General features: G+C 36.4%; 1 protein-coding gene across 1 annotated transcript in view; it reads right to left on the reverse strand.

The window, feature by feature from the left end:
* The window catches only part of ZFPM2 (zinc finger protein, FOG family member 2), a 460,753-nt gene that overhangs the window by 145,670 nt on the left and 300,861 nt on the right, over positions 1–14,222 (reverse strand). The window contains exon 5 of the mRNA XM_008060894.2: positions 10,206–10,317. Coding sequence (XP_008059085.2) covers positions 10,206–10,317 — 112 coding nt within the window. The remainder of the gene's footprint in view (positions 1–10,205; positions 10,318–14,222) is intronic.

The raw sequence follows: 14,222 nt of genomic DNA on the forward strand, positions 1-14,222 counted from the left end.
TCCACTCACCTCAGCCTCCCAAAGGTGCGAGATTACAGGCTGAGCCACCGAGCCCAGCTTCAGGTGCTATTCTAAGTACTTCACAAATACTAACCGACCTAACTTCTGCTATTTGGATGTAGCCAGGAGGAAATGGAGAGTTAGATTAACCAAAGTGGGAAATTACCAGGCCAGTAAAGGTCAGAGAGAGAGAGAGTGGGGAGGAGGGTTAAGAAAATGATTAGAATGATGGAGTTATGGAATCCAAGCCAGAGTCAATGGACAGAAAACTGATGGTGGTGGGGTGAGTGGATTGGAAGTTCATTGGTGTTGAGAAATTGTTGAAGTCTGAGAATGAGTAAAGTAAGGCAGATGGTTTATTACTATCTTCTGGAGGAGTGTAGCACCAACATTATGTCCTTGATACACAAAGTCTTAGCTTTATTAATGAATCGTCTTAAGCTTAACCTTTGACTCCATAATCTTAATAAAAATCCCAATTTGGTCATATGTACCTCAGAAATATGAGTAGCTTTCCATGATAAGGTCTTCAGACGTAGCATCCAAGTGAGTCTATAACATGGTCCTCAGAAACTTTTGGAACTTTGCCCCTCATTGGTCTCATTTGTGAATGATCTGCTCTAACTAACCTGTGCTGATCACAAATACACCATATGCATCACAGTTTATATGCATTGAGGCACCTCATTTTAACCTCCTTAACAGCCTTCACCCCATTTCTCAAACTGGCACTCAACTTTCAATATCAACCAAAATTCCACATTCTATGCAAACCTTTTCTTAAACATGTGAGATTGAGCTCAGCGTTATGCAACCTTTGTCAATGGAGCTCTTTGAATAAGCTTCTTAAGCCAAGGGGTCATTGTTCCTTAGTTGTAACCCTCATGACACCTGGGTCATATTGTGTGCAGAGCATGTGCTCTGGTACTTGCATTTTATTTGCAAAATTATCTTATGAAAAACAAAGTGTCAGGGCTTTCATAGAGATACTGAAGAAAAAGTAATTATATCACTGGGAAATAATTTAAATTCTGTGGATGAGGAACACTGGATAAGGCAAAGATTTCTTTGTTCTTTTAGTTTGGGTTGTGCAAAACGAAGAGTAAGAATGTAGTTAAGACAAAGAATGATTTTCATTTGCAAATATTTTTCTTAAATTACATAAGGAAAATAATCAAAGTGAAGAAAATTATTAAAAAGAGATACCAAATATCTCCCCAAGTCCGCCACTTTTACAGAAATACTTTAATAATTTAACATTATTTCTTTTCAGTATGTTTCCCTGTGCATACACTTGTTAAATATAATTATAATTATCTTAGGCACAGAATCACATATTCTGCTTTTCTTCACCTAGATTTATAACATAATAATTTTCTCTATGTAATACAGTTTTTTTTTTAAGTGATTTTCAGTATCTTACTCTGAAAAAAATCTGCCCTAAAGAGTTGTCCCTCATTTCAACTGACAAAGATACTTTTGGGGGTAGCTTTCAAGATTAGCATCTCTTTGAATGACAAGCTAACATCCCTGAATGATAGTGAGTCACCTCTCAAAAGACCCAGCTCTTCATTTCACATTTTTAAACTTATAAAACTGATGTATTCTTAGTTCTTATCATTTGCCAACATTCTAACTGGGTTTCTACCCCTAAGAGACAGAAGCTTCATTCATGCATGGATCCAGGGTGGTTTAGGGTATTTTTTTCCAAACATGATAGCACATCTAATCCACTAAGATAATTAATGGCATTATTGTGCAGGGCTATTTACCAACATTTCATTAAGGAAACTTGCATTGATGTTGATATGAAAGCAAATGCATTTTTCACATCATATAGCATATATAAATAATAACTAAGGACATAAACTATTCAGTATGACCAGACCCAGATTGAAATAACATCAGTAAATCACTAACATAATTGTAAAAATAGTAAATGCATAGTAAGAAATGAAAATGACAGCAGGCCCAATATTTGCTGAAGTTGCTGTCATTCTGCAATTTGCAACAGACAGCTTTATTGTAAATAACACAGTCACTAGTGGGGTCACTTGTCTTGACCTTTAGAACCCCTTAGAAATGACAATTTAAATCAAAACTGGGGTTTTCTAAAGTAGCCATTTTTACAATCACACATTCCTAGAAGAGGGATAATAAATTGCTCACTGCCTAAAATGTATTTCTCATTCCAATGGAACATAACCAGAAAAAGCCTCAGATGTTCATGAAACATGGGTTTTCGGCATCACGTTATCCTGTGGTGCTCTGCAATCAATTACTGTTATACCACCATCATTAATAATTTTCTTAATGAAAATGATTCTGTTGATCTCCGTTGTATTTTAATTATCAGAGTTAAGCATAATTACACTGCAGCTCTGAGCTGGCATGTGGACTCCTTTAGGGCGCAATTTTGTTTTAACACACTGATAATGTAATTTTACATTGTGTCAGTTTGTTTGGTTATTATCCAGTTGTACAATTCCACTGTATTCCTGATAACAGATAATAACCTTAGTACCTCCTATATCCTGAAGTCATTTAAAAAGCAATATTGGAATTCTGCGACTAGCTAACTTAATCGCCTTATGATTTTATAATTCCCACTGCTAAATATTTGGTTTGGGCATTCACCCTCTTTTAAGAATACTGTAAAACCAGACAACAGTTATACATTTCCAATGAATTACTGAATAGTTACATAAATGCTTAAAATATGAGAATGTTTTTCCTTTTATATTAGTTTATTATTTATATAATAGTACACTTTCTAGGTAGAGTTAAACATTCACTTTTCAACTACTTTGGGAATTGGTCACCGTGCTAGACAAAACTGTTGTTTGAAAATTCTAATAACATGCAACAGAGCCTCTATTTTTAAATGGATCATGGTCCAGACTTATAATGTTCTTATAAAGAAAGACATTTATTTTGAAACTTAATCAAGTTAGTCAGTGTGCAGAAAGTGGCTCACTCAAGCTAGTTCATATTAGAATTTGTGTCATTATTCCAATAGTGCCTTGTATAGGGCCTTGAATATAAAAGACAATCAAGAAGGGGTTAAAATAAATGAATTGCATAATTAAATTTGTGCAAAACAGTAAAATCAGAACTTTGAAAACAATCATAGAATGATTTTGAGATTGTGTGTGGTCTTCTACATGATTTTAAACTGCTATGGTCTTGGAAGCAACAAAGAATTTAGCATAAACTATTGTTGTCATTCTTGTTTTACTTCTTAAACACTTTCTCTTTAAAGTCAAATAAAAGAACCAAAAAAAAATCTCTTTTCTACTAAACATGTATGCAAATTTGCAAAGAAGGGTAATAACTTGTAATCTTGGCCTAGTTAAGGGCATCTTTAAAACTCTGCTGATTGTATAATTGGAAATTGAAGTCAACATACTTAAGATTGGATTCCAGTTCCACCGTGTATGAGTTACACATACTTGAAGTTTCTTACCCCATCTAAACCTAAGTCTATTCATCTGTAAAATGGGAATAGTGTTGCTTATATCACAAATTTACTGTAATGGTAAATAAGAAAAGGTATGCAAAGTGATTAGAACAGTACCTGGACTAGAACAAAGCTAAGTAAATGTTAACTGTTATTATTAGTATGAATGTTATCATCATTGTCATCTTTATGGTAGCATTTTTCATTACAAATTAAATTATATTTTTGCTGTTGTGAATAGTGCTGCAATAAACATGTGTGCCAGGTATGTACAGGTATCTTTTTTGTAGATGATTTGAGTTCTTCCAGGTATATTCTCAGAAGGGGGATTACTGTGTTGTATGGGAGGTCGATTTTTAGATGTTTTAGAAATTGCCACACTGTGTTCCACAGAGGCTATACTAGTTTACACTCCCACCAACAGTGTAGAAGCATTCTCTTTTCTCTGTATCCTCTCTAGTATCTGTTTTTTTTCTTTTTTCTTTTTCTTTTTTGAGTTACTAATGATGGCCTTCCTGACTTGAGTTAGGTGGTGTCTCAGTTTGGTTTTGATATGCATTTCTTTGATGATTAGTGAGGCTGAGCATTTTTTCATGTATCTGTTGGCTGCTCATATGTCTTCTTTTGAGAAATGTCTGTATATTTTGCCCACTTTGTGATAGGCTGTTTTTTTTTCCTTTTGGCATATTTGAATTCCTTGTAGATCCTGGATGTTCGGAATAGTACACAGCTATAAAGAATTATGGACTTCACAGCAACTTGGATGGATTTAGAGTCCATCATACTCAGTGATCTATCACAAAAACAAAGAACTGAGTGCCACATATTCTCACTCATAAGTGGACCCTGAACATTTATCATTATACTATATGAAAGGAATGTCAGTAGCAGGTCACTACCAGGAGGAGTATATATACTCAGGCATAGGTTTTAGGCCTTTGACTCTGTGACATAGATCTCTGCAGATACATGTGGGTTTAAAGTAACTAAATGGGACCTATGAAATTTTTTGTCATAAGTCTGATATCATATGATGATATCTTCCTGCACACATGCTTGATACCAACATAGAGGTCCGGCTTTATTTTTTTTTACGTTTGTACTGACTTACGATCACAAGAGCAAACTGGGCTGAGTATAAGATAATCAGCAATATAATATTAACCATAACATATGCAGTGTGTATATGGATGATTCTTCACAAAAATTTTGCACAATGATCATTGCTATTCCACTTTTATAGCCAGAAAACCAAGATTTAGTTTGGGTAAGTGATTTGCCTAAGGTTACATATGAAATGCAGGTTTCTATAATGATATTGTGCCTTCTCATTTAAAAAAAGATTCTATGGTTAAGGTGAAAGTGAGAGGTAGCACATACTTTTTCACTCTCTTCAACTGACAAGGTTTATTCTCTTAATTTGGAGACCTAGAGAATGGCGTCTTTGAAATAACAACTATGCGAAAGACGAAATAACTTAATTATCCTTGATTGAAGTAAACTGAGTGAACAAACCCTAATGAAAGATGCTAAAGGTTTAATTTTTACTACTCAAAACCATAAGACTTTAAGTAACCAATTTATTTTTTATATGAAAAAGTCACCACACTTTGCAAACAGTGAATAGCCAAGAACATAATGGTATAGAGTGAAGAAAAGAAGTAGATCGCCAATGCTCAACAGGCAGTGGATTTGAGGAGAAAGTGGGCCCCTTCCCCAGCAGGACTCCTTTTAACTTCAGCATGGTTCTTTTTAGTATTTTTCCACTGAGATAAGTAAATTAGAATTATCTGGAGTCTGTTGAGAATAATGGCAAAAAACAGATGACCCAACAAGTCTGGTCCATCAAAGTCTGGATGACCTAATTACTATCTGGAATGACAAGGGGTAGGTGAGGCAGGAAAAATGTGCATCAGATTAAATGCTAATGTCAAATACTATACTTTCTAAAAATTTTGATAAAACAAAATAATCAAATAGCCCATCAAATAGCACTAAGTGATAGAATATAATTTTATAATAATTATTTGATTGGACACCCTGGAAATGAAAATTGTATCATTATATTTAATTTTGTTAATAGGCCACATTTAAGAATACTTTAGGCCGGGATCGGTGGCTCAGCCTGTAATCCTGCACTTTGGGAGGCCGAGGTGAGCGGATTGGCTGAGCCTATAGGTTTGAGACCCACCTGGGCAACTTGGTGAGCCCTCATCTCGACAATAAATAAAAAAATTAGCTGGGCGTGGTAGCGCGCACCTGTAGTTCCAGCTACCTGGAAGGCTGAGATGGAAGGATCGCTGGAGCCCAGCAGGTCGAGGCTGCGATGGCCGGGAGCGGCCACTGCATTCCAGTCTGAGTGACAGAGTGACAGAGTGAGACTCTGACTAAAAAAAAACAAAAAAAGAATACTTCAAGAGGCAAATATGTCTCTTAAATAGTAATAGTTACACATTAAATGGCCTATCTTCACCCCATAGAAAAACTACCAAAAATCTCAGTTAAGGTATTTTTGCAAAATGTTACACCTATGCAATTTATATTCTATTTATATACAGGTACTGATATGCCCTCAGATAGTTAGGTCTTATTTTAATGATTCTGGGATAGGATTTAAAAGTAGTTTAGGTTTTTAGCTAGAAAACAAATGAGAAAATACAATTGTGGCATCAGGAAAATCTATTTTTCATCCTCAGTGAGAGCTTCACAGACATGAGGAATAGTGTGTTACATCCAGGTATGTGGATGTTAGCCCATCAAGCAACTGTATTTCTATGGTAGCATCTCTTTGATTTCATTTAGTGAAGTATTTCTCCTCCAACTCAGCAGCTCATGTGAGGTTAATTCTGCCTTTAGGTCCTAGGCCGACTATGGTCTGCCTGGGAGAGTAATAGTGATTAACTCGTTCAGGTACTGGTATGTGATGTGCTCCAATCAAAACCCAGAAAAGCTCTCCTTTCAATTAAGCTTCTGTGCTGGTAGAGTGAACCTGGAACTTGCCACCACCTGAGGAGAGCCTGTCAGAGAATGGCGCCCACATAAGAAAGAAGAGCCGGCAGATAGAGAGGACAGTGTGGGAACAGAGTTTGAACAAATGAATCGAGCAGTCCTTGAAGTCCAGATTATTCCTAGACTTTCAGTTATATGAATAAGTGAACCCCTCCACCCCAACACACACACATACACACACACACACACACACACACACACACACACACACACACACACATACATTTTTTGCACACGACAATTTTATTCGGATTTCTATCACATGAAAACAAAAGCGCCTCAACTAATTTATAACATACACATTATGAAAATGTCTCACACATTACAGAGATTCAAGTTACTACTTGCTAAATCTAAATTGCCAAACCCTCCCCCCAACAAACCCTCCCCCCAACAAACCCTCCCCCCCTCTTGCTTTGAAGAGTCTTATCAGGTATGTGAAGACAGAAGACTTCCAAGTCCAGGAGGTCCTGGTAGGATTAGAATGCTGCTTAGAGTCGTATTTTCCGTGACCCCAATAATCTCTAGTAAAATCCCAGAATATTAAAGTGTTTACAGGATTTTTCAAAGTTTGCTATCCAGAGCACTAGATGCAATGGCCATTCATTGGAAAGATAAATAAAAATACATGGTGAAACTGGTGAAATGAAAATGAGTTAGTTGTGGGGTTTTTGTTTGTTTTTGTTTATTGCAGACTTTTCAGATCATTAATATCAATACGCAGTGTGAATTTTCAGAAGGGGTCACAATAAGCAATTTTTGATCATGGACTTTTTTTTTAGTCTTAGGGTTCTGTGGAATGCATTTTGGAAAATGTCACATTTTAATAAATACTGATTGTGATTTCTAGGCATAAAGATTGGAGTGATTTGAGTATTTTCTCATCATTTAACAGTGATAAGGAGAAAGGCAGAGATGGGTAGTACAAAGAGCACAGAATTTGGAATTGTTAAGATTTGGATTCAAATTTGGCTCCATCGTTAGCTCTCTGTGATCATGGACAATCATACTTCCTCTCTAAGCCACATGTGTAAAATAAGAAAACTATTACCCATTTCACTGAGCTGTATCAAGGCTTAATGCACGGAGAATACATTCTAATATGTACAACTCAGACCTTAAGTTGGACAAATGTGTATCTGACCCAATCACTTATTAGCTGTGTGACCATGGTAAATTACTTACCCTACCTAAGTATCTTACTTACCTTTTGGAAAATGAGGTTGTATGTTAATTATCTCATAAAAGCTATTAAATAAAGATTAAATTAAAAATGCATATACAGTGATTATTGCAGTAGTAGTATTTGAACTGCAAAATCAATTGTTCTTGTAAATTGAGCAATGTCAAATTACCTTTTGTTGGTTAAAAAAAACTACTGGATGGCAGCAATTCATATGGTTCATCATCATGAGACCTATTATAGTGTCTGGCAACAATTCATCATTTGTTTACCTCCTCAATCAACCAACATTTATGTGGTGTTTTTTTTTTTTTTTTTTTTGATACAGGAAGCATGCCAGACCAGGGATACAAAAGTGACTAAGACATAGTTATTGCCCTCAGTAAATACAGAGTAGACTAGAAAGGCAAACAATAATAGCTAATTTTTTAACTTACTCCTTTCTTGGACACATTAAACTGAAGATCATGGAACAAGACAATGAGGAACAATGAGAAAAGTACATATAATTTGGCATGGAAGCATCCAGGAAAGAATTCAAGGGGTGCCTAATAAATGGTGGCTAATATTATCCATGTACAAGGCTACCACATAATTGGACTCAATGCATGCTTTATGAATGAATGAATAAGCTTCTATTAATTACCCCAAATTGTTTATTGCAAAATATTTTAAGATACAGTCAACCATAACACAAGTTAAGGCACTCTACTAAATATAGAATTATAATATTGTTATACAGCTTGAGTAGCCCTAACCTGAAAATATGAAATCCAAATGTTCCAAAATCTAAAATGTTTTGAGGACAGACATGACTCCACAAATGAAAAATTCGACACCTGGCCTCATGTGATGGGTTGCCATCAAAAGTTTGTCTCATAAACAAAATTATTAAAAATATTATATAAAACTATCTTTAGGTTATGTATATAAGATATATATGAAACATGAATGAATTTCATATTTAGACCTGGTCCCCATCCCCAAGATATCTCATTTTGTATATGCAAATATTCCAATCGCAAAACGTCTGAAATCCAAAACACTTCCAGTCCCAAGCAATTTTAACAAGGAATATTCAACATTTATAACAATTATCTCTCCTAGAAGAATAACTGATTTAAAAATGCAATAGATTTGGATCAGGACAGGGGAAGAGCTAGTGCCATGGGTCCTCCATACAATATTGATATAATAAAGATAAGATATTGTACAACAGAAATATGTCCCCAACAATTGGTCCTACGTTCCAAGGCATTTTTTGTAATTTTTGGATTTTGATGTTGGCATTGGCAACCTGACTCACTATACTATTTCTTTTTACTTTGATTGATCATATTCACATATTCTGAGAAAAATCTCACTTCCCTTTTTGCTAAAAGCTCCCACCACCATACCACAGGTATTTCAGGTTAGAAAATTAGTGGGTATGGGACCAGTAATTATAGAAGGAAAGGAACTATAATCAGATCCTGGTGTGCAGATTGTTTTTTTAGCTTGCAAATTCCCTCTTTCCGGTGTTTCAACTTTCAAAGGCTTATGGTAGTTTAGAGGCAATCCTCTTATAAGTGTACAAATTGTAATGATTATAGGAACAAGTTGTAATTGTTTCTAGCAAGTTTTTAAGAGTCTTTGATGTTGTGATTAGTGTTTTATATGTTAATATATTGATAGGGGTGCTTATTTGCTTGTTGCCTTGTATGCTTTTATGGTTCCTAGGTTCAATGTGCAAATAAATCTTTGATCTCAGTAGGTCTATTTGGTTAAAAAAAGAAAGCTGAAAAATTAAGCATGAGAAGCACAGGGTTTCGCAATATTGACAAAGAAGTGTGATTAGGGATTTCACTCTATGAGTACAGAGCTCGAGCCCATGACGCAACTGTGGAGAAACATGCCCCTAAGCCACACATGAAAAGAGTCCCAAGACATGCCGTCATGGAGCTCTGGCTCCTCTGTAGCAGGAGCGTAGCCACGTGACGCGGTCTAGGTTGATGTTACACCGAGCAAATCAAAGGGAAGGCCCTTCCTCTTTTGTGTTTGCCTCCTGCCCTGCAGAAATCACCATGGGGAAGAATTCTGTCTTTGCAAACGTTTCCTTTCCAGCTAGCCGCTCCTCACTCGTGATTTCAAGAAACTGGCTGGAAAGCGGGGCCTCCTGGAGCAAGCTCCTTGACAGGAGTTGCTACATTCCAAAAGGATTTTACTTTTTGATACAACGCAAATGAGCAGTATTTGGGGTTTCATCAAACCTGGTTATCAATAAAACTAACAGCAAATAAAGGATACCAGTCAAGCCACTCAAATAAATACAGAGTTAGGTAAATATGCAAGGTACTGAGTAATTAATGGTATGACACTTTTTGTTTTCTGTCGCACAGAAAAAAAATTGCAGCAGGCTTTACTGAAAATACATGTTAGAGAGACTCATAAGGGAAAAAGGAAGAGTGAGGATCAAATTATGCTTTGTACTTCCATTCCAGCTCTTCGGGTGCTGTTTTGCAATGCTCGGGTGTCACTACTTCCAAAGAGAGAGGGAAACGGTCTTGCGTTTACCTTTGCTGTATACAATGCAGTTGTTTTTGTTGTCTTCCACTCCTTGCCAAGTCACATCCAGCAGCCACTTGGGACCAGCAGTCAGCACCATTGGGACCTGAGCCTTTGTCTTCTGTAGAAAGAGCGATAACAAACAGATGCCATTTGCTTTCGTTGATTAAAAACTTGAATAAGAACTGTACTAATCATTTTATTTTTACAAACAACTAAATCTCCCAAACCATAATCCAAGTCCTTATTCCCCTGTCTCATGATATCTTTTTAAGACGACAGAAGCTGTAAGACTTTGCTGCTTCACTAATCTGAATGGTAGAATTATTATCAAGGATTTTTTTTTTTTTCCTAAATGATACTGGATCAGATCTCCAAGATTAGACAGATCTCTTGAGGCTCTGAATTATAAAGAGAATGCAGATGACTTTCATTGCAAAGAGCAGAGTGTTTAGAAGTGAACTTTAGACACATTGTACTTTACTATCAACAGGATCTCACTATTTCCTGAAACAGACAGGAAAGAATTTAAAGAATCAGGATCCATTTCAAAGCTCTATCCTGAGCAACATTTATATTAGAATGGGAACTTATTCTGAATGAGTAATGAAATCTACCCAGGCCCCTAAGTTTGGATATGTAGTCCAACTGTAACTGAAATAATAATAATGCTAAGGATTCATCACACACTGTCTCCAGAAAGACTGTAAAAGAGGAACTGTGAATAAATTCAAATACAGAGCAACTAAAGCATGACATCCCGTGCTCTGAGAACCACAGATGCAGAGAACATGTTATAGATCTTACAAAGTGTTTTCAGAGCATATTTTAAATACAAAGCTCAAAACGTTCAGGAGTTTTGGCTGTCTGGCACCCAAATTATTTATCTTTAAAACACTGTTGATAAATTTACATGGCAAGAAATAAACTGGGGACAAACTAAGTATGTCTTAGCAAGGCTGCATTTCCCAATGAGTGAACCGGCATTCAGACTTTTATCATTCACCAGTCCATGTTCTGTATATCAAACATCGTGAAACCACAAAACAGAGTATAATACAAAGGTCTCAAGGTAATTTTTGAACTGAATTTTCATCTAGATATGATCCTGCCAAAGAGATCGAATCCCATTCTGGGACTTTTCATGTTACATGCTGTCACAAATTTCCCAAATTGGCGTTAACAAGTATTCAACTGAGGAGTTCCATGTAATCTGGCGATTTCAAATCTCTCAGGAATCCGGAAAACCCATTTCACCCGCCTCATGACAACAATGATAGTGCATGATGCTGCGATCTGTTGTTCACTGCAAAGCCATATTAAAAACTATGCATAAAATGAACATTGACCCATTTCTTGAAGTATCAATTATATTACAAAAGGTGAAAACTACCATAAAATACACTATGTAATGGAAAAATAAACCATGAGGGATTCGTTTTTTAGAAAGTAAGAAAAAAGTCTTCAAATATTAAAACAGAGGAGTTAGTAAAACAGATCAAGTATAACAAATCCTGAATTTCAATATTCATATCTTGATTCATCATGGAGACTTAATTTTTCACCTATGTAACTTAATAATTGGCAAGTATAACTATGAAAAACAGTTATTTGAAAACCTCACGAAAAAAAATGATTTTCTATTCACTATATATTTGAACAATATAGGCAAAAATTTTATCAAGTTATCATTGTGATCAACCATTATTGTTTATTTCCATAGAATTAGAGGAGAAACAAGCATGCTCAATGTGAAATGATAGTCATGCAAATTCAATTAAATATTATAATAGGTCTTTTTTTTTTTTTTTGAGTTGGAGTCTCACTCTGTCGCCCAGACTGGAGTGCAGTGGCCGCTCCTGGCCACCGCAGCCTCGACCTGCTGGGCTCCGGCGATCCTTCCGCCTCAGCCTTCCGAGTAGCTGGAATTACAGGCACGTGCTACCACGCCCGGCTAATTTTTTGATTTATTGTAGAGATGAGGTCTCGCCTGCCCAGGTGGGTCTTGAACCCGCGGGCTCAGGCAATCCACTCACCTCAGCCTCCCAAAGGCGCGAGATTACACGCTGAGCCACCGAGCCCGACATATAATAGGTCTTAATGATGCATATTTTGCAGATCGGCATGTAAATCCATAGCTGAGGATCTATCTGTAGGTCTCCACGTGGTAAGCAGAACTCATCAGAGAAGGGAGTCCACTATCTTGGTAAACCTATGTACCAGTTACTTAGTGGTCTTATTTGTAACATCCACTCTCTTCTGGTTTAAATAACAGATTTTAAAACAGACAACTGGCCTTATTTCTAGTGTATTCTCTTATTTCATAGGGAGTAATTGTTTTAAATTATTTAATCCTTCTATTCCATAATTCTTAAGCCCCTTGAATTTCTTCACAGTAAGTCAACTTTTATAACATTACATAGGTAATATAAAAATAAATATTTATCATTTACATTCTTTAGGGAATCTTTCAGTGCAAAGTAAATCAGTTGATTTACTGAAACCACAATTTTCCATTCATTTCACAAATAAACAAAACTAGTCCTGTCGTACTAGGAATATGAGTAAGTCTTTTTTGGTGAGGGATACAGACACATTAAAAAATTAATATAATGTGAAAAGTACCATGGTAGGAAGTGCTAAGACATATGTAAATTGTTTTGGGGTCAGCAAGGGCAAGAGAGAAACTCCTGTCCTGTCAAGTCTGGGAAGATAGAAGAGATGACATTCAGGCAAGATTTTAAAAGACAAGCAGGAGCCGGGCTCGGTAATCCCGCGCCTTTGGGAGGCGGAGGTGAGTGGATTGCTCTGAGCCTGTGGGTTTAAGACCCGCCTGGGCAGCGAGACCTCCTCTCTACAATAAATCAAAAAATCAGCCGGGCATGGTAGCGCATGCCTGTAATTCCGGCTACTCAGAAGGCTGAGGTGGAAGGATCGCTGGGGCCCAGCAGGCGAGGCTGCGGTGGCCGGGAGCAGCCACTGCACTCCAGTCTGGGCGACAGAGTGAGACTCCAATTTAAAAAATAAAAGACAAGCAGGAAGTATGTGCAGTTGCTAGAAATAAGTGTGGTCAAAGGCTGAGAAGTATACAAGAGAGTGGAGTGTCCAGGAAACAGTGAGCAGTTCTGGAACCCTTTGGTTTAAGTTCTTATAAAGTCTTTAGAATTTTTCTTGGCATGCAGAAAGCACTAGAAAGTATTAGCTATCATCATCATAGTCATCATTAATATTATCATTACTGATAAAGGGAAAGGACATCCTAGTGTATATGTTTGACAGGGCAGGTTACAAACGGATCTTGAAGTACCTTCAGATATGAGGCAAAACGTTTTGCGCTTAATTCCATTAGCAGAGGGAAGTCAAAATAGATGTTTTTACACAGAATAAGGGCACTACTATATGTAATTTGTGCAAGGATTTTTTTTTAGATACTTCTCTTATTTGCCTAGTCCTCGTATATATTTTCAGATAAGGAAATTGCAGTTGAAGGACTAAACAAATTCCCTTAGGTTAAATAGCTGGTAGAAGGCACAGCCAATATTTATATTCAGCTTTGTATCCAAATATTACCACTCCTAAGGTGATCAACTATCCTGAATTTTGGGGAGTGAAGGGTTTTCCAAGGGGTTGTACTTTCAGTACTAAAGTCAAAAAGTCCTGGGCAAACCAGAATGAGTTATTCACCTCTACCTCTACTACTACTAGAACATTATTAGTGATTTATAATTATTGAACATTTGAGAAATGTTGACTGTTGAAGCAAGCACTTCACCTGAATGATTTAAAAAAAAATATTTACAATTCTAGGAGTTAGGTACTTACATTTTTTTCCATTTTGTACATAAGCAAATTAGGATTAGAGGAGCTGCTTTTGTGAGTCTAATAAAAGAAGTTGATTAATATTGTTTCTTAATGGTAAGCTAAGCATTATACCTGTTAAAACTTTGGCAAACATTTATTATGCCTGGGTACAAGTAGAACCTGATTTACTCAAAAATTGTGTAGAAAGGAAAACAATTTCTTTTA

The sequence above is a fragment of the Carlito syrichta genome, unplaced genomic scaffold, assembly GCF_000164805.1.
Source record: "Carlito syrichta isolate Samal-C Ts95f unplaced genomic scaffold, Tarsius_syrichta-2.0.1 Scaffold304764, whole genome shotgun sequence".
Classification (NCBI taxonomy): Eukaryota; Metazoa; Chordata; class Mammalia; order Primates; family Tarsiidae; genus Carlito; species Carlito syrichta.